Below are 24,579 nucleotides of genomic sequence, written 5' to 3' on the forward strand. Positions count from 1 at the left end.
GCCATGTTGCTGCCAGGGTGTTATGTTGGTGTCACTGCTGCCACCAGCACCACCAGCAATGTTGCTGCCAGGGTGTTATGTTGGTGTCACTGCTGCCACCAGCACCACCAGCAATGTTGCTGCCAGGGTGTTATGTTGGTGTCACTGCTGCCACCAGCACCACCAGCAATGTTGCTGCCAGGGTGTTATGTTGGTGTCACTGCTGCCACCAGCACCACCAGCAATGTTGCTGCCAGGGTGTTATGTTGGTGTCACTGCTGCCACCAGCACCACCAGCAATGTTGCTGCCAGGGTGTGATGTTGGTGTCACTGCTGCAGCAATGTTGCTGCCAGGGTGTTATGTTGGTGTCACCACCAGCAATGTTGCTGCCAGGGTGTTATGTTGGTGTCACTGCTGCCACCAGCACCACCAGCAATGTTGCTGCCAGGGTGTTATGTTGGTGTCACTGCTGCCACCAGCACCACCAGCAATGTTGCTGCCAGGGTGTTATGTTGGTGTCACTGCTGCCACCAACACCACCAGCAATGTTGCTGCCAGGGTGTTATGTTGGTGTCACTGCTGCCACCAGCACCACCAGCAATGTTGCTGCCAGGGTGTTATGTTGGTGTCACTTCTGCCACCAGCACCACCAGCAATGTTGCTGCCAGGGTGTTATGTTGGTGTCACTGCTGCCACCAGCACCACCAGCAATGTTGCTGCCAGGGTGTTATGTTGGTGTCACTGCTGCCACCAGCAACACCAGCAATGTTGCTGCCAGGGTGTTATGTTGGTGTCACTGCTGCCACCAGCACCACCAGCAATGTTGCTGCCAGGGTGTTATGTTGATGTCACTGCTGCCACCAGCACCACCAGCAATGTTGCTGCCAGGGTGTTATGTTGGTGTCACTGCTGCCACCAGCAATGTTGCTGCCAGGGTGTTATGTTGGTGTCACTGCTGCCACCAGCACCACCAGCAATGTTGCTGCCAGGGTGTTATGTTGGTGTCACTGCTGCCACCAGCAATGTTGCTGCCAGGGTGTTATGTTGGTGTCACTGCTGCCACCAGCACCACCAGCAATGTTGCTGCCAGGGTGTTATGTTGGTGTCACTGCTGCCACCAGCACCACCAGCACCACCAGCAATGTTGCTGCCAGGGTGTTATGTTGGTGTCACTGCTGCCACCAGCACCACCAGCAATGTTGCTGCCAGGGTGTTATGTTCGTGTCACTGATGCCACCAGCACCACCAGCAATGTTGCTGCCAGGGTGTTATGTTGGTGTCACTGCTGCCACCAGCACCACCAGCACCACCAGCACCACCAGCACCACCAGCAATGTTGCTGCCAGGGTGTTATGTTGGTGTTACTGCTGTCACCAGCACCACCAGCAATGTTGCTGCCAGGGTGTTATGTTGGTGTCACTGCTGCCACCAGCACAACCAGCAATGTTGCTGCCAGGGTGTTATGTTGGTGTCACTGCTGCCACCAGCACCACCAGCAATGTTGCTGCCAGGGTGTTATGTTGGTGTCACTGCTGCCACCAGCACCACCAGCAATGTTGCTGCCAGGGTGTTATGTTGGTGTCACTGCTGTCACCAGCACCACCAGCAATGTTGCTGCCAGGGTGTTATGTTGGTGTCACTGCTGCCACCAGCACCACCACCAATGTTGCTGCCAGGGTGTTATGTTGGTGTCACTGCTGCCACCAGCACCACCAGCACCACCAGCACCACCAGCACCACCAGCACCACCAGCACCACCAGCAATGTTGCTGCCAGGGTGTTATGTTGGTGTCACTGCTGTCACCAGCACCACCAGCAATGTTGCTGCCAGGGTGTTATGTTGGTGTCACTGCTGCCACCAGCACCACCACCAATGTTGCTGCAAGGGTGTTATGTTGGTGTCACTGCTGCCACCAGCACCACCAGCACCACCAGCAATGTTGCTGCCAGGGTGTTATGTTCGTGTCACTGATGCCACCAGCACCACCAGCAATGTTGCTGCCAGGGTGTTATGTTGGTGTCACTGCTGCCACCAGCACCACCAGCACCACCAGCACCACCAGCACCACCAGCACCACCAGCACCACCAGCAATGTTGCTGCCAGGGTGTTATGTTGGTGTTACTGCTGTCACCAGCACCACCAGCAATGTTGCTGCCAGGGTGTTATGTTGGTGTCACTGCTGCCACCAGCACAACCAGCAATGTTGCTGCCAGGGTGTTATGTTGGTGTCACTGCTGCCACCAGCACCACCAGCAATGTTGCTGCCAGGGTGTTATGTTGGTGTCACTGCTGCGACCAGCACCACCAGCAATGTTGCTGCCAGGGTGTTATGTTGGTGTCACTGCTGCCACCAGCACCACCAGCAATGTTGCTGCCAGGGTGTTATGTTGGTGTCACTTCTGTAACCAGCACCACCAGCAATGTTGCTGCCAGGGTGTTATGTTGGTGTCACTGCTGCCACCAGCACCACCAGCAATGTTGCTGCCAGGGTGTTATGTTGGTGTCACTGCTGCCACCAGCACCACCGCTGCCAGGGTGTTATGTTGGTGTCACTGCCGCCACCAGCACCACCGCTGCCAGGGCGTTATGTTGGTGTCACTGCTGCCACCAGCAACACCACCACCACCAGCAATGTTGCTGCCAGGGTGTTATGTTGGTGTCGCTGCTGCCACCAGCACCACCACCACCACCAGCAATGTTGCTGCCAGGGTGTTATGTTGGTGTCACTGCTGCCACCAGCACCACCACCACCACCAGCAATATTGCTGCCAGGGTGTTATGTTGGTGTCACTGCTGCCACCAGCACCACCACCAGCAATGTTGCTGCCAGGGTGTTATGTTGGTGTCACTGCTGCCACCAGCACCACCACCAGCACCAGCAATGTTGCTGCCAGGGTGTTATGTTGGTGTCACTGCTGCCAACAGCACCACCACCAGCACCACCACCAGCAATGTTGCTGCTAGGGTGTTATGTTTGTGTCACTGCTGCCACCAGCACCACCACCAGCAATATTGCTGCCAGGGTGTTATGTTGGTGTCACTGCTGCCACCAGCACCACCACCACCACCAGCAATGTTGCTGCCAGGGTGTTATGTTGGTGTCACTGCTGCCACCAGCACCACCACCACCACCAGCAATGTTGCTGCCAGGGTGTTATGTTGGTGTCACTGCTGCCACCAGCACCGCCAGCAATGTTGCTGTCAGGGTGTTATGTTGGTGTCACTGCTGCCACCAGAACCACCAGTAATGTTGCTGCCAGGGTGTTATGTTGGTGTCACTGCTGCCACCAGCACCACCAGCAATGTTGCTGCCAGGGTGTTATGTTGGTGTCACTGCTGTCACCAGCACCACCAGCACCGCCACCAGCACCACCAGCAATGTTGCTGCTAGGGTGTTATGTTGATGTCACTGCTGTCACCAGCACCACCAGCACCAGCACCTGCACCACCAGCAATGTTGCTGCCATGGTGTTATGTTGGTGTCACTGCTGCCACCAGCATCACCAGCAATGTTGCTGCCAGGGTGTTATGTTGGTGTCACTGCTGCCACCAGCACCACCACCACCAGCAATGTTGCTGCCATGGTGTTATGTTGGTGTCACTGCTGCCACCAGCATCACCAGCAATGTTGCTGCCAGGGTGTTATGTTGGTGTCACTGCTGCCACCAGCAGCACCACCACCAGCGCCACCGCTGCCAGGGTGTTATGTTGGTGTCACTGCTGCCACCAGCACCACCACCAGCACCACCGCTGCAAGGGTGTTATGTTGGTGTCACTGCTGCTACCAGCACCACCAGCAATGTTGCTGCCAGGGTGTTATGTTGGTGTCACTGCTGCCACCAGCACCACCAGCAATGTTGCTGCCAGGGTGTTATGTTGGTGTCACTGCTGTCACCAGCACCACCAGCACCACCACCACCAGCAATGTTGCTGCCAGGGTGTTATGTTGGTGTCACTGCTGCCACCAACACCATCAGCAATGTTGCTGCCAGGGTGTTATGTTGGTGTCACTGCTGTCACCAGCACCACCAGCACCACCACCAGCACCACCAGCAATATTGCTGCCTGGGTGTTATGTTGGTGTCACTGCTGCCACCAGTATCACCAGCAATGTTGCTGCCAGGGTGTTATGTTGGTGTCACTGCTGCCACCAGCACCACCAGCACCACCACCACCACCACCACCACCACCAGCAATGTTGCTGCCAGGGTGTTATGTTGGTGTCACTGCTGCCACAAGCACCACCGCTGCCAGGGTGTTATGTTGGTGTCACTGCTGCCACCAGCACCACCACCACCACCAGCAATGTTGCTGCCAGGGTGTTATGTTGGTGTCACTGCTGCCACCAGCACCACCAGCAATGTTGCTGCCAGAGTGTTATGTTGGTGTCACTGCTGCCACCAGCACCACCAGCAATGTTGCTGCCAGGGTGTTATGTTGGTGTCACTGCTGCCACCAGCACCACCAGCAATGTTGCTGTCAGGGTGTTATGTTGGTGTCACTGCTGCCACCAGCACCACCAGCAATGTTGCTGTCAGGGTGTTATGTTGGTGTCACTGCTGCCACCCGCAATGTTGCTGCCAGGGGGTTATGTTGGTGTCACTGCTGTCACCAGCACCGCCACCAGCAATGTTGCTGCCAGGGTGTTATGTTGGTGTCACTGCTGTCACCAGCACCACCAGCACCACCACCAGCACCACCAGCAATGTTGCTGCCAGGGTGTTATGGTGGTGTCACTGCTGCAGCTGCAGCCGCAGCAAGCAGCAACAAGGCTGCTCCTATATCTTGCCGTCCCCTGGGCCTATCCGAACTCCAGTGATGGCCAAATTGGCAAGTACTGCTGCAACAACATGCAAGGAACCTATATTGACACAAAAACTGACGGTGACGACAACGAAATGGACTAAATATGACAAAAGAGGGACCGGCATTCAAGTACCAGACCTGCTGCCAGACGTGAACCAGACATGAGACGTTTTCCACTACAATGAAATAACTGACCTCCATATCAAGTGCACCAGTGTTCAACGGGAAGACAACATGGAAGAAAACCTGATCAACTAAATCTCCAAGGAAATGACAGGTCTGTAGGACTTTTTTCTTCAGTGCCAAACGAGGGAAAGAATTGAGCATTTAAACATGGCTGACCGGCATCCAAACAGCCGCTACTGCCAGACGTACAACTAGCGAAGTGAAATTCTCATCTTTACTGACGTTCATCTGTTGACAGTACCATCATATCTGTACCACCATCATATCACCTGTACCAGTGCTAACGAGAGGGAAACACAGGAGACATCGTCAAATCAACAGTACAAAACTCCAAGGTTATAGGTCGGATATCCCTCAGTGCCAGTCGTGGGAAAGAAGTGAAAAGTTAAATAGTCAAGGTTAATGTTTTAGTAGCTGACCTATATTCAGCTGACCAGTGTACAGTGAGAGAATCATAGCAGAAAAAGCCAAATATATCTATAAACTCAAGGAAAGTCAGGTTGTAGGTGGCGTTACTCCCCTCAGTGTTTTAAAAATGGCTGAGTCAGCAGAACAGGTCAGGCAGTCAACAACACCACACAACCCCCGATAAATGGAATTGAGGGGGATTTGGAAGGATAAAACCATGGATTAAACCTTTCTGATCTACCAGAATGGAAAGGAGTTTGAACTTAATTGGTGAAGCCAGACTGTGAAGTGAGATGGGAAGGGGAGTGTGTAATAAGGGGTTAACTGTAAGGGTTTTGTGAAGTTAAGGGAAAAGTGAGAAGTGAAGAGGGTCTTGAAGAGGAAATTTTACTAGTAATTCAGTGGTGATTGCTAAAGCAGATACTAAGTGTACTAGGGACTGGAAAAGAGAAATAAATATTATTGTATATGAGTAAAAGAGCGAAGAGTGAAAATGGCAGGCATTAGGGGGGTACAGGCTGCCATAATTATATTTATATTTCTTCTTCAATTCCATGAAGAAAGAAATCAGTCATGGGGGCTGGAAAAGGTGAATGGAGTAACAGCGCCCTGGACAGTAAAAGCCCAACAGTTGCCATCCTACCAGAAAAGTAAATGTCACTATCGCCGCAAGGTATGGCAACACCGCATACCCAAAAAAAAACCAGTGGCACACAGCTCTTATTGTAGCACTCTTAAATGGTGATATCCAAATTAATCCAGGACCTCAAACTATTGTGCAGAGGCAAAACAGACAGATAAATGACGGTGATAATGACGGTCTAGTAGCTAGGAATGATAACCTTAACTCCATATGTAATGCATACATAGGTCACTGTGAGACAATACAGCCATTATTATCTCAAACACTACCAAACAGGTACATACACTGTACTAAAGTACGCATGAAAAACAGAAAAGGCACCTTATGTAAAATGTGTAAGGGGTGGGTGCATGATGGATGTATGTACAATTATAGCAACGGTGCCAGAATTCATTTTGTGTGTAACAAATGCACTTTGGCACAGTTACCCTTTAGCAGTGATGACATTGATTTACCTAATTTTAATACAAATGACCCATTGCCATATATTGATGATTATGATTGTTTTATGAAAACAGGCCTTCACTTTATTCATGTCAATGCAAGATCACTTCTTCCTAAATTGGCAGAGATTAGGATTCTAGCTAACAAAATTAGGGCGGCAGTTATAACCATCTCTGAATCTTGGTTGGACGATACGGTGACTGACGACGAGGTCAAAATAGATGGTTACAATATAAAACGCTTAGATAGGAACAGAAAGGGCGGTGGAGTATGTGCCTACATTAGAAATGACTTAGCTTACAACCCAAGACCTGATTTAAATAACAATAAACTGGAGATTCTATGGTTTGAAGTGCTGCTTCCCAAGACCAAACCCATCTTAGTAGGAACTAGTTACCGCCCTCCTACCCAGGACCAGTTCTTAGAAGACTTTTCCAGAGTCTTGTCCGAGGTTGAAAACAATTGCGAGACAATAATACTGGGCGACTTCAATATCTGTTTTCAGCAGCAAAATAACGGGCTATGCAAAAGGTATAAGCAAATTCTAGGATTAAATAGTTACACTCAACTAATTAATACTCCAACCCGGATCACACAGTTCTCAGCCACCCTAATTGACCACATACTTTGTAACCGCGCTGAGAACATTAGTCAGTCAGGCGTCATTACCACAGGTCTTAGTGATCATTTCATCATTTACTGCACCAGGAAAATCACTAGGGATAGGATAGGCCTACACAGGACAATAAAAATGAGGTCAACTAGAAACTACAGTAAAGAAACACTGGTAAATAGGCTACACAATTGTGACTGGACAGAGATAACAAGTTGCACGGACGTAAACGATGCCTGGGAAAAATTCAAAACAATGTTCACTACCATCCTTGATAATATTGCACCAGTTAAAGAGGTTAGGATTAAACGAAGAACTGAACCCTGGATGACTGAGATATTAGATAATATGAAATTCAGAGACCAGCTGCTAAAAAGATTTAAAGCAAACAGACAGGATATTGCAGCACTAAATGAATTCCAAAGGGTGAGGAACAGAGTACAGAGACTTATAAAAGGAGCAAATGCAAAGCACTACTGCTCAAAAATTGAGGAGTATAAGCATAACCCCAGAAAGTTCTGGCAACAACTAAAGCAGTTGGGGTATAGCCATAAGCCAGTAGATAGGTCTAACATAGTACTCACTATCGATAATGAGGTATGCCACGAAACATCTAAGGTGGCAAATTGCTTTAATTCATACTACACATCTGTTGCATCAACACTAGTAAGTAAACTACCAGCTGCATCAAATACCTTTAACACAGACTCTGATAAGTTTCAAACATACTATACCAATAAAGGGGTAACCCCAAACAGTTGTCAACTAGTAAGTGTATCTCATGACTTTATTCAAAAAGAACTAAGCAGGTTAAACCCAACTAAGAGCACTGGCCCGGATAACATCCCGTCTAAGTTCCTAAAAGATGGTGCTTCTGAACTGTCAATCCCTATTGCTCACATAATAAATCTATCAATCACCACTAATACCGTACCGGAGGGGTTCAAGGAGGCCAGAGTTACTCCTATCTTCAAGAAAAATAGTAGGTCTGATGTAAGCAACTATAGGCCTGTTAGTATACTCAGTATAATATCTAAAATTCTAGAGAGGGCGGTGTATTCTCAAGTAGTTAAGTACCTTAATGACAACAACATTCTCCATAGCTATCAATCGGGCTTTAGAAGATCCTACTCAACCGACACTTCCTTTATTAATCTGATGGATTACCTGAGAACTGAAATGTCAAAGGGGAACCTCATAGGTATGGTAACCTTAGACTTGCAAAAGGCCTTCGATACTGTCAACCACAATATATTATGTAATAAACTTCAAGCTATCGGTATAGGTTCTGTAGACTGGTTTAAGTCCTACTTTAGCAACAGGAGACAAATAGTCAAAATCAACAAAACAGAATCAGAACCCCTGCCGATAACATGTGGAGTTCCCCAAGGTAGTATTCTGGGTCCCTTATTATTCTTATGTTATGTCAATGATATGCCTATCAGTGTCAAGTGCAAACTCCTACTGTATGCAGATGACAGTGCTCTGTTAGTGTCAGGTAAAGACCCACAAGATATTGCTAATGTTTTAACACTGGAACTGGAGTCCTGCAGCAAATGGTTAGTAGACAACAAACTATCATTACACCTAGGGAAAACTGAAGCCATTCTCTTTGGCACGAAACATAAACTGAGAAGGGTAAATAATTTTAATGTTCAATGTAATGGGGAGCCCATCACTTTGGTTTCATAAGTAAAATATTTGAGAATCCCCTTTGACCCATGCATGTCAGGAGAATTGATAGGGAACAGTGTAGTAAAGAAAGCGAATGCCAGACTGAAGTTCCTGTATAGACAAGCACAGTGTCTACCTACTGAGGCTCGCAGGACCCTATGTCTAGCCCTTATACAATGCCATATGGATTACGCTTGCTCTTCTTGGTACTCTGCCTTGACAAAAAAACTGAAAGATAGACTGCAAATCACCCAGAACAAAATCCTAAGATTCATCCTGGACCTGGGACCAAGAGAACATGTAGGCCAGGATGAATTACAGCAGTTGGATATGCTGAATGTTGAAGACAGAGTAAAACAACTGAAGCTAAATCATGTTTATAAAATTGCTCACGAACAGTGTCCAGAATATCTTGCTGTCAATTTTGTCAAGGTTGGGAACCAAAGCAATCATAGTACTAGGGGGAGAGAGCACAACTTTGTAGTACCCACAGTCAGTGGCCAGGCTTCAAACACCTTTTATTGTACAGCAAAGGAATGGAACAGACTACCCGCACATGTCAAAGCCAGTCATAGCATGAACCAGTTCAAGAAGAGTGCCAAAAGGTGTCTGATGAATGTAGCTACAGAAAGGGAGGGGAATGATTTTCTATTTTTTAGCTAACATACGTGTAAATTTTACCTTATTCCTAGTAATGACCCTCGTATTGTAGATAGTCTTAATGACCTTGGTGTAGTAGATAGTCTTTTTAGTATGATAATAAGATGTTATCTTCATTATAGAATAATAAGAAAATATTATAACCTTTATATTATAATAATAAGGTAAAAGGACCCCAATGGAAATAAGTCACTCTGTCTGACTTTTTTGGGTTATCCTAGGTTCTCTACACATATGCTGCTATGTATGATAATTCTATGTAACTGTATTGTGTATACCTGAATAAACTTACTTACTTACTTACTTACTTACTTACTTACTTATAATCACCAGCAATGTTGCTGCCAGGGTGTTATGTTGGTGTCACTGCTGCCACCAGCACCACCACCAGCAATGTTGCTGCCAGGGTGTTATGTTGGTGTCACTGCTGCCACCAGCACCACCACCAGCACCACCGCTGCCAGGGTGTTATGTTGGTGTCACTACTGCCACCAGCACCACCACCACCAGCACCACCACCACCAGCACCACCACCACCAGCACCACCACCACCAGCACCACCGCTGCCAGGGTGTTATGTTGGTGTCACTGCTGCCACCAGCACCACCACCAGCACCACCGCTGCCAGGGTGTTATGTTGGTGTCACTACTGCCACCAGCACCACCGCTGCCAGGGTGTTATGTTGGTGTCACTGCTGCCACCAGCACCACCACCACCAGCACCACCACCACCAGCACCACCGCTGCCAGGGTGTTATGTTGGTGTAATTGCTGCCACCAGCACCACCACCACCAGCACCACCGCTGCCAGGGTGTTATGTTGGTGTCACTGCTGCCACCAGCACCACCACCACCAGCACCACCGCTGCCAGGGTGTTATGTTGGTGTCACTGCTGCCACCAGCACCACCACCACCAGCACCACCGCTGCAAGGGTGTTATGTTGGTGTAATTGCTGCCACCAGCACCACCACCACCAGCACCACCGCTGCCAGGGTGTTATGTTGGTGTCACTGCTGCCACCAGCACCACCACCACCAGCACCACCGCTGCCAGGGTGTTATGTTGGTGTCACTGCTGCCACCAGCACCACCACCACCAGCACCACCGCTGCCAGGGTGTTATGTTGGTGTCACTGCTGCCACCAGCACCACCACCACCAGCACCACCGCTGCCAGGGTGTTATGTTGGTGTCACTGCTGCCACCAGCACCACCATCACCAGCACCACCGCTGCCAGGGTGTTATGTTGGTGTCACTGCTGCCACCAGCACCACCGCTGCCAGGATGTTATGTTGGTGTCACTGCTGCCACGAGCACCACCAGCACCAGCACCACCGCCACCAGCACCACCAGCACCACCACCAGCACCACCGCCTCTAGCACCATCGCCTCTAGCACCACCACCAGCACCACCACCACTAACACCCCCACCAGCACCACCACCAGCACCACCGCCTCTAGCACCACCACCAGCATCATCACCAGCACCACCGCCTCTAGCACCACCACCAGCATCATCACCAGCACCACCGCCTCTAGCACCACCACTAGCATCACCACCATCACTACCACCACCAGCACCACCAGCAAAACCACCAGCATCACCACCACCAGCAAAGCCACCAGCATCACCACCAGCACCACCACCAGCACCGCCACCACCACCACCAGCATCACCACCACCACCACCAGCATCACCACCACCCCAGCATCACCACCACCTGGAGTTTACCTGGAGAGAGGGCCGGGGGTCAACGCCCCCGCGGCCCGGTCTGTGACCAGGCCTCCTGGTGAATCAGAGCCTGATTAACCAGGCTGTTACTGCTGGCTGCACGCAATCCAACGTACGAGCCACAGCCCGGCTGGTCAGGTACCGACTTTAGGTGCTTGTCCAGTGCCAGCTTGAAGACTGCCAGGGGTCTAATGGTAATCCCCTTATGTATGCTGGGAGGCAGTTGAACAATCTCGGGCCCCTGACACTTATTGTATTGTCTCTTAACGTGCTAGTGACACCCCTGCTTTTCATTGGGGGGATGATGCATCGTCTGCCAAGTCTTTTGCTTTCGTAGTGAGTGATTTTCGTGTGCAAGTTCGGTACTAGTCCCTCTAGGATTTCCAGGTGTATATAATCATGTATCTCTCCCGCCTGCGTTCCAGGGAGTACAGGCTCAGGAACTTCAAGCGCTCCCAGTAATTGAGGTGTTTTATCTCTGTTATGCGCGCCGTGAAGGTTCTCTGTACATTTTCTAGGTCAGCAATTTCACCTGCCTTGAAAGGTGTTGTTAGTGTGCAGCAATATTCCAGCCTAGATAGAACAAGTGACCTGAAGAGTGTCATCATGGGCTTGGCCTCCCTAGTTTTGAAGGTTCTCATTATCCATCCTGTCATTTTTCTAGCAGATGCGATTGATACAATGTTATGGTCCTTGAAGGTGAGATCCTCCGACATGATCACTCCCAGGTCTTTGACGTTGGTGTTTCGCTCTATTTTGTGGCCAGAATTTGTTTTGTACTCTGATGAAGATTTAATTTCCTCGTGTTTAAGATATCTGAGTAATTGAAATTTCTCATCGTTGAACTTCATATTGTTTTCTGCAGCCCACTGAAAGATTTGGTTGATGTCCGCCTGAAGCCTTGCAGTGTCTGTAATGGAAGACACTGTCATGCAGATTCGGGTGTCATCTGTAAAGCACCATCACAGCATCACCACCACTATCACCACCACCCCAGCATCCCCACCACCGCCATCACCACCAGCACCATCACAGCATCAGCACCACCAACACCACCAATCTTAACACACCAGCCTGACACTATTCTGCCAGATTCAAAACATTCCGGACACAGGATCGAATCCCACGCTCCAGTTACCTAGCTATCATCATACTTATTAATATCACATTCTTGAAGACGCGATAATCCCATAAAGATCACACCAGAGCCTATTTTAAGGTTGAGAATTTAGAAAATAAGAGGCGATTAGGATAATGTTTAAATTTAGCCTCTCTCATTCTTGTCTTTAATGAGAGTGAGAGAGAGAGAGAGAGAGAGAGAGAGAGAGAGAGAGAGAGACAGAGAGAGAGAGAGAGAGAGAGAGAGAGACAGAGAGAGAGAGAGAGAGAGTGAGAGAGAGAGAGAGTACGACTGGTTTTAGTACAACTTGCCGTCTTCGAAGTTCGATAAGAGAAGATTGGTGTCCCAGTTGATACAAACTACAGGGCAAACTGAAGTAATTCTGAAGCATTTCCATTTTCTGAGTTGAATGACCTTGTCAGATTTTAGTGAGTTGTCACCATCATGTGGACAATGCCGGTATTATGTGACTCTGACAGCCGGTATTATGTGACCCTGACAGCCGGTATTATGTGACCCTGGCAGCCGGTATTATGTGACTCTGACAGCCGGTATTATGTGACCCTGGCAGCCGGTATTATGTGACTCTGACAGCCGGTATTATGTGACCCTGGCAGCCGGTATTATGTGACCCTGACAGCAGGTATTATGTGACCCTGGCAGCCGGTATTATGTGACTCTGACAGCCGGTATTATGTGACCCTGGCAGCCGGTATTATGTGACTCTGACAGCCGGTATTATGTGACCCTGGCAGCCGGTATTATGTGACTCTGACAGCCGGTATTATGTGACCCTGGCAGCCGGTATTATGTGACCCTGACAGCAGGTATTATGTGACCCTGGCAGCCGGTATTATGTGACTCTGACAGCCGGTATTATGTGACCCTGGCAGCCGGTATTATGTGACCCTGACAGCAGGTATTATGTGACCCTGGCAGCCGGTATTATGTGACCCTGGCAGCAGGTATTATGTGACCCTGGCAGCAGGTATTATGTGACCCTGGCAGCCGGTATTATGTGACCCTGGCAGCCGGTATTATGTGACCCTGACAGCAGGTATTATGTGACCCTGACAGCCGGTATTATGTGACCCTGGCAGCAGGTATTATGTGACCCTGGCAGCCGGTATTATGTGACCCTGGCAGCAGGTATTATGTGACCCTGGCAGCAGGTATTATGTGACCCTGGCAGCCGGTATTATGTGACCCTGGCAGCCGGTATTATGTGACCCTGACAGCAGGTATTATGTGACCCTGACAGCCGGTATTATGTGACCCTGGCAGCCGGTATTATGTGACCCTGGTAGCCGGTATTATGTGACCCTGGTAGCCGGTATTATGTGACCCTGACAGCAGGTATTATGTGACCTGGCAGCCGGTATTATGTGACCCTGGTAGCCGGTATTATGTGACCCTGGTAGCCGGTATTATGTGACCCTGACAGCAGGTATTATGTGACCCTGACAGCCGGTATTATGTGACCCTGGTAGCCGGTATTATGTGACCCTGGTAGCCGGTATTATGTGACCCTGGCAGCCGGTATTATGTGACCCTGGTAGCCGGTATTATGTGACCCTGACAGCAGGTATTATGTGACCCTGGCAGCAGGTATTATGTGACCCTGACAGCAGGTATTATGTGACCCTGACAGCAGGTATTATGTGACCCTGACAGCCGGTATTATGTGACCCTGGCAGCCGGTATTATGTGACCTTGACAGCAGGTATTATGTGACCCCGGCAGCCAGTATTATGTGACCCTGGCAGTCGGTATTATGTGACCCTGACAGCCGGTATTATGTGACCCTGGCAGCCGGTATTATGTGACCCTGACAGCAGGTATTATGTGACCCTGGCAGTCGGTATTATGTGACCCTGACAGCCGGTATTATGTGACCCTGGCAGCCGGTATTATGTGACCCTGGCAGCCGGTATTATGTGACCCTGGCAGCAGGTATTATGTGACCCTGGCAGCCGGTGTTATGTGACCCTGGCAGCCGGTATTATGTGACCCTGACAGCAGGTATTATGTGACCCTGGCAGCCGGTATTATGTGACCCTGGCAGCCGGTATTATGTGACCCTGACAGCAGGTATTATGTGACCCTGGCAGCCGGTATTATGTGACCCTGGCAGCAGGTATTATGTGACCCTGGCAGCAGGTATTATGTGACCCTGACAGCAGGTATTATGTGACCCTGGCAGCCGGTATTATGTGACCCTGGCAGCAGGTATTATGTGACCCTGGCTGCCGGTGTTATGTGACCCTGGCAGCCGGTATTATGTGACCCTGACAGCAGGTATTATGTGACCCTGGCAGCCGGTATTATGTGACCCTGGCAGCCGGTATTATGTGACCCTGACAGCAGGTATTATGCGACCCTGGCAGCAGGTATTATGTGACCCTGACAGCAGGTATTATGTGACCCTGGCAGCCGGTATTATGTGACCCTGGCAGCCGGTATTATGTGACCCTGGCAGCCGGTATTATGTGACCCTGGCAGCAGGTATTATGTGACCCTGGCAGCCGGTGTTATGTGACCCTGGCAGCCGGTATTATGTGACCCTGACAGCAGGTATTATGTGACCATGGCAGCCGGTATTATGTGACCCTGGCAGCCGGTATTATGTGACCCTGACAGCAGGTATTATGCGACCCTGGCAGCAGGTATTATGTGACCCTGACAGCAGGTATTATGTGACCCTGGCAGCCGGTATTATGTGACCCTGCCAGCCGGTATTATGTGACCCTGGCAGCCGGTATTATGTGACCCTGGCAGCAAGGTATTATGTGACCCTGGCAGCCGGTGTTATGTGACCCTGACAGCCGGTATTATGTGACCCTGACAGCAGGTATTATGTGACCCTGGGAGCCGGTATTATATGACCCTGGCAGCCGGTATTATGTGACCCTGACAGCAGGTATTATGTGACCCTGGCAGCAGGTATTATGTGACCCTGACAGCAGGTATTATGTGACCCTGGCAGCCGGCATTATGTGACCCTGGCAGCCGGTATTATGTGACCCTGGCAGCAGGTATTATGTGACCCTGGCAGCCGGTGTTATGTGACCCTGGCAGCCGGTATTATGTGACCCTGACAGCAGGTATTATGTGACCCTGGCAGCCGGTATTATGTGACCCTGGCAGCCGGTATTATGTGACCCTGACAGCAGGTATTATGCGACCCTGGCAGCAGGTATTATGTGACCCTGACAGCAGGTATTATGTGACCCTGGCAGCCGGTATTATGTGACCCTGGCAGCCGGTATTATGTGACCCTGGCAGCCGATATTATGTGACCCTGGCAGCAGGTATTATGTGACCCTGGCAGCCGGTGTTATGTGACCCTGACAGCCGGTATTATGTGACCCTGACAGCAGGTATTATGTGACCCTGGGAGCCGGTATTATATGACCCTGGCAGCCGGTATTATGTGACCCTGACAGCAGGTATTATGTGACCCTGGCAGCAGGTATTATGTGACCCTGACAGCAGGTATTATGTGACCCTGGCAGCCGGTATTATGTGACCCTGGCAGCCGGTATTATGTGACCCTGGCAGCCGGTATTATGTGACCCTGGCAGCAGGTATTATGTGACCCTGGCAGCCGGTGTTATGTGACCCTGGCAGCAGGTATTATGTGACCCTGACAGCAGGTATTATGTGACCCTGGCAGCCGGTATTATGTGACCCTGGCAGCCGGTATTATGTGACCCTGACAGCAGGTATTATGTGACCCTGGCAGCCGGTATTATGTGACCCTGGCAGCAGGTATTATGTGACCCTGGCAGCAGGTATTATGTGACCCTGACAGCAGGTATTATGTGACCCTGGCAGCCGGTATTATGTGACCCTGGCAGCCGGTATTATGTGACCCTGACAGCAGGTATTATGTGACCCTGGCAGCCGGTATTATGTGACCCTGGCAGCAGGTATTATGTGACCCTGGCAGCAGGTATTATGTGACCCTGACAGCAGGTATTATGTGACCCTGGCAGCCGGTATTATGTGACCCTGGCAGCCGGTATTATGTGACCCTGACAGCAGGTATTATGTGACCCTGGCAGCCGGTATTATGTGACCCTGGCAGCAGGTATTATGTGACCCTGACATCAGGTATTATGTGACCCTGGCAGCCGGTATTATGTGACCCTGGCAGCCGGTATTATGTGACCCTGACAGCAGGTATTATGTGACCCTGGCAGCCGATATTATGTGACCCTGGCAGCAGGTATTATGTGACCCTGGCAGCAGGTATTATGTGACCCTGACAGCAGGTATTATGTGACCCTGGCAGCCGGTATTATGTGACCCTGACAGCAGGTATTATGTGACCCTGGCAGCCGGTATTATGTGACCCTGACAGCAGGTATTATGTGACCCTGACAGCCGGTATTATGTGACCCTGACAGCCGGTATTATGTGACCCTGGCAGCCGGTATTATGTGACCCTGGCAGCCCGTATTATGTGACCCTGACAGCAGGTATTATGTGACCCTGGCAGCCGATATTATGTGACCCTGGCAGCAGGTATTATGTGACCCTGGCAGCAGGTATTATGTGACCCTGACAGCAGGTATTATGTGACCCTGGCAGCCGGTATTATGTGACCCTGGCAGCCGGTATTATGTGACCCTGACAGCAGGTATTATGTGACCCTGGCAGCCGGTATTATGTGACCCTGACAGCAGGTATTATGTGACCCTGACAGCCGGTATTATGTGACCCTGACAGCCGGTATTATGTGACCCTGACAGCCGGTATTATGTGACCCTGGCAGCCGGTATTATGTGACCCTGACAGCCGGTATTATGTGACCCTGACAGCCGGTATTATGTGACCCTGACAGCCGGTATTATGTGACCCTGACAGCCGGTATTATGTGACCCTGACAGCCGGTATTATGTGACCCTGGCAGCCGGTATTATGTGACCCTGGCAGCCAGTATTATGTGACCCTGACAGCCGGTATTATGTGACCCTGACAGCAGGTATTATGTGACCTTGGCAGCCGGTATTATGTGACCCTGGCAGCCGGTATTATGTGACCCTGGCAGCCGGTATTATGTGACCCTGGCAGCCGGTGTTATGTGACCCTGACAGCCGGTATTATGTGACCCTGGCAGCCGGTATTATGTGACCCTGACAGCAGGTATTATGTGACCCTGACAGCCGGTATTATGTGACCCTGGCAGCCGGTATTATGTGACCCTGACAGCAGGTATTATGTGACCCTGGCAGCCGGTATTATGTGACCCTGGCAGCCGGTATTATGTGACCCTGACAGCCGGTATTATGTGAACCTGACAGCCGGTATTATGTGACCCTGGCAGCCGGTATTATGTGACCCTGACAGCCGGTATTATGTGAACCTGACAGCCGGTATTATGTGACCCTGACAGCCGGTATTATGTGACCCTGACAGCCGGTATTATGTGACCCTGACAGCCGGTATTATGTGACCCTGACAGCCGGTATTGGAACACTCACAGGCCGGACAAGAGACGAATTAAAATGAAATAATAGACCTAGCGTTGGTATTAAAAGTTTATTGAAACGTTTACTGACCTCGTTTATTGGTCTCGTTTATTGGTCTCGTTTATTGGTCTCGTTTATTGGTCTCGTTTATTGATCTCGTTTATTGGTCTCGTTTATTGGTCTCGTTTATTGGTCTCGTTTATTGGTCTCGTTTATTGGTCTCGTTTATTGGTCTCGTTTATTGGTCTCGTTTATTGATCTCGTTTATTGATCTCGTTTATTGGTCTCGTTTATTGGTCTCGTTTATTGGTCTCGTTTATTGGTCTCGTTTATTGGTCTCGTTTATTGATCTCGTTTATTGATCTCGTTTATTGGTCTCGTTTATTGGTCTCGTTTATTGGTCTCGTTTATTGATCTCGTTTACTGACCTCGTTTATTGGTCTCGTTTATTGGTCTCGTTTATTGGTCTCGTTTATTGGTTTCGTTTATTGATCTCGTTTATTGGTCTCGTTTATTGGTCTCGTTTATTGGTCTCGTTTATTGATCTCGTTTATTGGTCTCGTTTATTGGTCTCGTTTATTGATCTCGTTTATTGGTCTCGTTTATTGATCTCGTTTATTGGTCTCGTTTATTGGTCTCGTTTATTGATCTCGTTTATTGGTCTCGTTTATTGGTCTCGTTTATTGGTCTCGTTTATTGATCTCGTTTATTGGTCTCGTTTATTGGTCTCGTTTATTGGTCTGGTTTATTGATCTCGTTTATTGGTCTCGTTTATTGGTCTCGTTTATTGATCTCGTTTATTGGTCTCGTTTATTGATCTCGTTTATTGGTCTCGTTTATTGGTCTCGTTTATTGATCTCGTTTATTGGTCTCGTTTATTGGTCTCGTTTATTGGTCTCGTTTATTGATCTCGTTTATTGGTCTCGTTTATTGGTCTCGTTTATTGATCTCGTTTATTGGTCTCGTTTATTGATCTCGTTTATTGGTCTCGTTTATTGGTCTCGTTTATTGATCTCGTTTATTGGTCTCGTTTACTGGTCTCGTTTATTGGTCTCGTTTATTGGTCTCGTTTATTGATCTCGTTTATTGATCTCGTTTATTGATCTCGTTTATTGGTCTCGTTTATTGGTCTCGTTTATTTTTCTCGTTTATTGGTCTCGTTTATTGGTCTCGTTTATTGATCTCGTTTATTGGTCTCGTTTATTGGTCTCGTTTATTGGTCTCGTTTATAGGTCTCGTTTATTGGTCTCGTTTATTGGTCTCGTTTATTGGTCTCGTTTATTGGTCTCGTTTATTGGTCTCGTTTATTGGTCTCGTTTATTGGTCTCGTTTATTGGTCTCGTTTATTGGTCTCGTTTATTGGTCTCGTTTATTGGTCTCGTTTATAGGTCTCGTTTATTGGTCTCGTTTATTGGTCTCGTTTATTGGTCTCGTTTATTGGTCTCGTTTATTGGTCTCGTTTATTGATCTCGTTTATTGGTCTCGTTTATAGGTCTCGTTTATAGGTCTCGTTTATTGGTCTCGTTTATTGGTCTCGTTTATAGGTCTCGTTTATTGGTCTCGTTTATTGGTCTCGTTTATTGGTCTCGTTTATTGGTCTCGTTTATTGGTTTCGTTTATTGGTCTCGTTTATTGGTCTCGTTTATTGGTCTCGTTTATTGGTCTCGTTTATTGGTCTCGTTTATTGGTCTCGTTTATTGGTCTCGTTTATTGGTCTCGTTTATTGGTCTCGTTTATTGATCTCGTTTATTGGTCTCGTTTATAGGTCTCGTTTATTGGTCTCGTTTATTGGTCTCGTTTATTGGTCTCGTTTATTGATCTCGTTTATTGGTCTCGTTTATAGGTCTCGTTTATTGGTCTCGTTTATTGGTCTCGTTTATTGGTCTCGTTTATTGGTCTCGTTTATTGGTCTCGTTTATTGATCTCGTTTATTGGTCTCGTTTATAGGTCTCGTTTATAGGTCTCGTTTATTGGTCTCGTTTATTGGTCTCGTTTATAGGTCTCGTTTATTGGTCTCGTTTATTGGTCTCGTTTATTGGTCTCGTTTATTGGTCTCGTTTATTGGTCTCGTTTATTGGTCTCGTTTATTGGTCTCGTTTATTGGTCTCGTTTATTGATCTCGTTTATTGGTCTCGTTTATAGGTCTCGTTTATTGGTCTCGTTTATTGGTCTCGTTTATTGGTCTCGTTTATTGGTCTCGTTTATTGGTCTCGTTTATTGGTCTCGTTTATTGATCTCGTTTATTGGTCTCGTTTATAGGTCTCGTTTATTGGTCTCGTTTATTGGTCTCGTTTATTGATCTCGTTTATAGGTCTCGTTTATTGGTCTCGTTTATTGGTCTCGTTTATTGGTCTCGTTTATAGGTCTCGTTTATTGGTCTCGTTTATTGATCTCGTTTATTGATCTCGTTTATTGGTCTCGTTTATTGATCTCGTTTATGGGTCTCGTTTATTGGTCTCGTTTATTGGTCTCGTTTATAGGTCTCGTTTATTGGTCTCGTTTATTGATCTCGTTTATTGATCTCGTTTATAGGTCTCGTTTATTGGTCTCGTTTATTGGTCTCGTTTATTGGTCTCGTTTATAGGTCTCGTTTATTGGTCTCGTTTATTGATCTCGTTTATTGATCTCGTTTATTGGTCTCGTTTATTGGTCTCGTTTATTGGTCTCGTTTATTGATCTCGTTTATTGGTCTCGTTTATAGGTCTCGTTTATTGGTCTCGTTTATTGGTCTCGTTTATTGGTCTCGTTTATTGGTCTCGTTTATTGGTCTCGTTTATTGGTCTCGTTTATTGATCTCGTTTATAGGTCTCGTTTATAGGTCTCGTTTATTGGTCTCGTTTATTGGTCTCGTTTATTGGTCTCGTTTATTGATCTCGTTTATAGGTCTCGTTTATTGGTCTCGTTTATTGGTCTCGTTTATTGGTCTCGTTTATAGGTCTCGTTTATTGGTCTCGTTTATTGATCTCGTTTATTGATCTCGTTTATTGGTCTCGTTTATTGATCTCGTTTATGGGTCTCGTTTATTGGTCTCGTTTATTGGTCTCGTTTATAGGTCTCGTTTATTGGTCTCGTTTATTGATCTCGTTTATTGATCTCGTTTATTGGTCTCGTTTATTGATCTCGTTTATTGGTCTCGTTTATTGATCTCGTTTATTGGTCTCGTTTATTGATCTCGTTTATTGGTCTCGTTTATTGATCTCGTTTATTGGTCTCGTTTAGTAGTTATGAATAGTGTGGGTTATGGATTGATGGTAATAATAATAATAATAATAATAATAATAATAATAATAATAATAATAATAATAATAATAATAATGATAATAATAATAATAATAATAATAATAATAATAATAATAATAATAATAATAATAATGATAATAATAATAATAATAATAATAATAATAATAATAATAATAATAATAATAATAATAATAATAATAATAATAATAATGATAATAATAATAATAATAATAATAATAATAATAATAATAATAATAATAATAATAATAATAATAATAATAATTGCAAAGTTATTCCAGTATTTAATGAAATACCTGACAGCTTGGCTGTGAGAGAGAGAGAGAGTGAGAGGAGAGTTGTGGGAACAGCTGCAGTCGACTGTGTCAAATGTTACATTTATGTGAGTGCTGTGAGGGGAGCAGAGAGGGGATTTTGTGTCTCCCCTCTCCTGCCCTCACTTAAATAAGAAGTGCTTTTAGTGTATGAATACGTGTGTGTGTGTGTGTGTTTATATTACATGAGTACAGCTGAGTACAAGTGAGTACATGTGCCTACCTTGACAGGAACACAGACCAGTATCAGGAGGTCTGCTGATGAGATGTACCTACCTTGACAGGAACACAGACCAGTATCAGGAGGTCTGCTGATGAGATGTACCTACCTTGACAGGAACACAGACCAGTATCAGGAGGTCTGCTGATGAGATGTACCTACCTTGACAGGAACACAGACCAGTATCAGGAGGTCTGCTGATGAGATGTACCTACCTTGACAGGAACACAGACCAGTATCAGCAGGAGGTCTGCTGACGAGATGTGCCTACCTTGACAGGAACACAGACCAGTATCAGCAGGTGGTCTGCTGATAAGATGTGCCTACCTTGACAGGAACACAGACCAGTATCAGCAGGAGGTCTGCTGACGAGATGTGCCTACCTTGACAGGAACACAGACGAGTATCAGCAGGAGGTCTGCTGTTAAGATGTGCCTACCTTGACAGGAACACAGACCAGTATCAGCAGGAGGTCTGCTGTTAAGATGTGCCTACCTTGACAGGAACACAGACCAGTATCAGCAGGAGGTCTGCTGTTAAGATGTGCCTACCTTGACAGGAACACAGACCAGTATCAGCAGGAGGTCTGCTGTTAAGATGTGCCTACCTTGACAGGAACACAGACCAGTATCAACAGGAGGTCTGCTGATGAGATGTACCTACCTTGACAGGAACACAGACCAGTATCAGCAGGAGGTCTGCTGATGAGATGTACCTACCTTGACAGGAACACAGACCAGTATCAGCAGGAGGTCTGCTGATGAGATGTACCTACCTTGACAGGAACACAGACCAGTATCAGCAGGAGGTCTGCTGATGAGATGTACCTACCTTGACAGGAACACAGACCAGTATCAGCAGGAGGTCTGCTGTTAAGATGTGCCTACCTTGACAGGAACACAGACCAGTATCAGCAGGAGGTCTGCTGATGAGATGTACCTACCTTGACAGGAACACAGACCAGTATCAGCAGGAGGTCTGCTGATGAGATGTACCTACCTTGACAGGAACACAGACCAGTATCAGCAGGAGGTCTGCTGTTAAGATGTGCCTACCTTGACAGGAACACAGACCAGTATCAGCAGGAGGTCTGCTGATGAGATGTACCTACCTTGACAGGAACACAGACCAGTATCAGCAGGAGGTCTGCTGATGAGATGTACCTACCTTGACAGGAACACAGACCAATATCAGCAGGAGGTCTGCTGTTAAGATGTACCTACCTTGACAGGAACACAGACCAGTATCAGCAGGAGGTCTGCTGTTAAGATGTACCTACCTTGACAGGAACACAGACCAGTATCAGCAGGAGGTCTGCTGTTAAGATGTACCTACCTTGACAGGAACACAGACCAGTATCAGGAGGAGGTCTGCTGATGCCAGTGATGCCAGAAAGACATTAGTGGTGCTCTTCATTCCATTGTATCTGTGTGTGAGAGAGAGAGATGAGGCTCTTACATGATGAGGCAGTGAAGAAAGCACATTGACCATCACTCGCACCCTTACTGCCTTTCCGGAACTTCACTGACATCACACACACACACACACACACACACACACACACACACACACACACACACACACACACACACACACACACACACGCACACACACACACACACACACACGCACACACATGATAAAGCTCATGGATCAGGGAGAGAGTGGACCTAGTAGCGACCAGCGAAGAGGCGGAGCCAGGAGCTGTGAATAGACCTCTGCAATCATAAACAGGTGAACACACACACACATAGTGACACAACAAAAATATTTGGCATCAGCAATAAAGTTCCAGATTCACGAACGGCTTTGTTGAACAGTGAGGCAGCAGGTGTGTGTGCAGCTGACAGTCATTGTGAGAGGTGGTCCCACATTGAGCTACTCTGACAGTATTGTCGCTGTTCTGACGCTATTGTTGCCACTCTGACGCTGCTGTCACTACTCTGACGTTACTGTCTGGCTTCTGACACAAGCATATCACTAACAGTTTAATGGTCATGCGATGGTACACATGCCTTCCATGCTTGGAACCACTTGGACGAAGGGACACACGGCTGCATTCTGTACATGGGATAATTTAGAATCAACCTCTCAAATGCTTTGAACAAGCAGCTAGTGGTAGATATTTTTGGGCGTTATGCACTTTGTTATTGGTCAGTCTTACTTAGAGGGAAGTTTTAAACTACATTTGGCCTGCGTAAATCCCAATTTGCCTTTTTCTGGGATGGGGGAGAAATTGGAGAAAGTAAAATACGGCTTTTCATGCTATAATTTCTATATGATTTTGGGAGCTTCCCGAATACACAACACTTGTTGTATAATTCAGTTAATGGATTTTTCTGGTTCTTGACAGGTAGTCTGAATTTGACAAGGCGGGCACTGGCAGGCGCTTGACTACAATCAGAGGTATAATTAAAGGTCGCTGATGGCCACAAGACACTCAGATGATCCCTAGCTCAAAGGTAGAGCGTTCGACTCAGCCGAAAGGATGCAATTTGGGTACCTTGATGAGGCGAGGCGTATGAGGTCAGTCTCCCTACACCTGCTGTCCCTGCTCACCTAGCAGTAAATGGGTACCTGAGAAGTAGGGGACTGCTGCGAGGCGCATCCTGGGGGAGTGAAATGAGCTGCGTGCCTAAATTAGACATGTGATAAATCCACTTGAAGAGCTTGAAGCTCAGTCAGTCAAAGTAAGCGAACTGATTAGATATAAATCACGTTCGCCTGGTGATGGAACGAGGCACAGAGAATGTCTGTAATTGCTTTCAATCTCACCTTCCAGTGTTTATCGCCGGTCTTGCTTCACCTCGTTCCTCCGCTCCTTTCTTGAACCTCATAAATGGTAGTCAGGTCACCGAGGGGTGACTAGCGCAACGAGTCAACGATTAGGTATCACGACCAGGTGATGCTGGAGGGATATTTTGCACCAGGTCAGCGAGTAAGCGAGGAGGAGGAGAGAGGTCACGTTATATGAAGAAAGCACAGGTCATCAGGTCAGGGAGGCCTTTGTACCAGGAGGAGAAATCTTCCTACCAGTAGGA

At 47.6% G+C, this 24,579-nt stretch overlaps 1 protein-coding gene across 2 annotated transcripts in view; it reads right to left on the bottom strand.

Moving 5' to 3' along the window:
- LOC138852380 (somatostatin receptor type 5-like) overlaps positions 1 to 24,579 on the bottom strand; it is a 121,732-nt gene that overhangs the window by 61,930 nt on the left and 35,223 nt on the right. For both annotated transcript variants that reach the window (XM_070082693.1, XM_070082692.1), the window contains exon 2: positions 22,874 to 22,964. In XM_070082693.1, the coding sequence (XP_069938794.1) occupies positions 22,874 to 22,964 (91 nt within the window). The remainder of the gene's footprint in view (positions 1 to 22,873; positions 22,965 to 24,579) is intronic.

This window comes from Cherax quadricarinatus, chromosome 7, assembly GCF_038502225.1.
Source record: "Cherax quadricarinatus isolate ZL_2023a chromosome 7, ASM3850222v1, whole genome shotgun sequence".
Lineage (NCBI taxonomy): Eukaryota > Metazoa > Arthropoda > Malacostraca > Decapoda > Parastacidae > Cherax > Cherax quadricarinatus.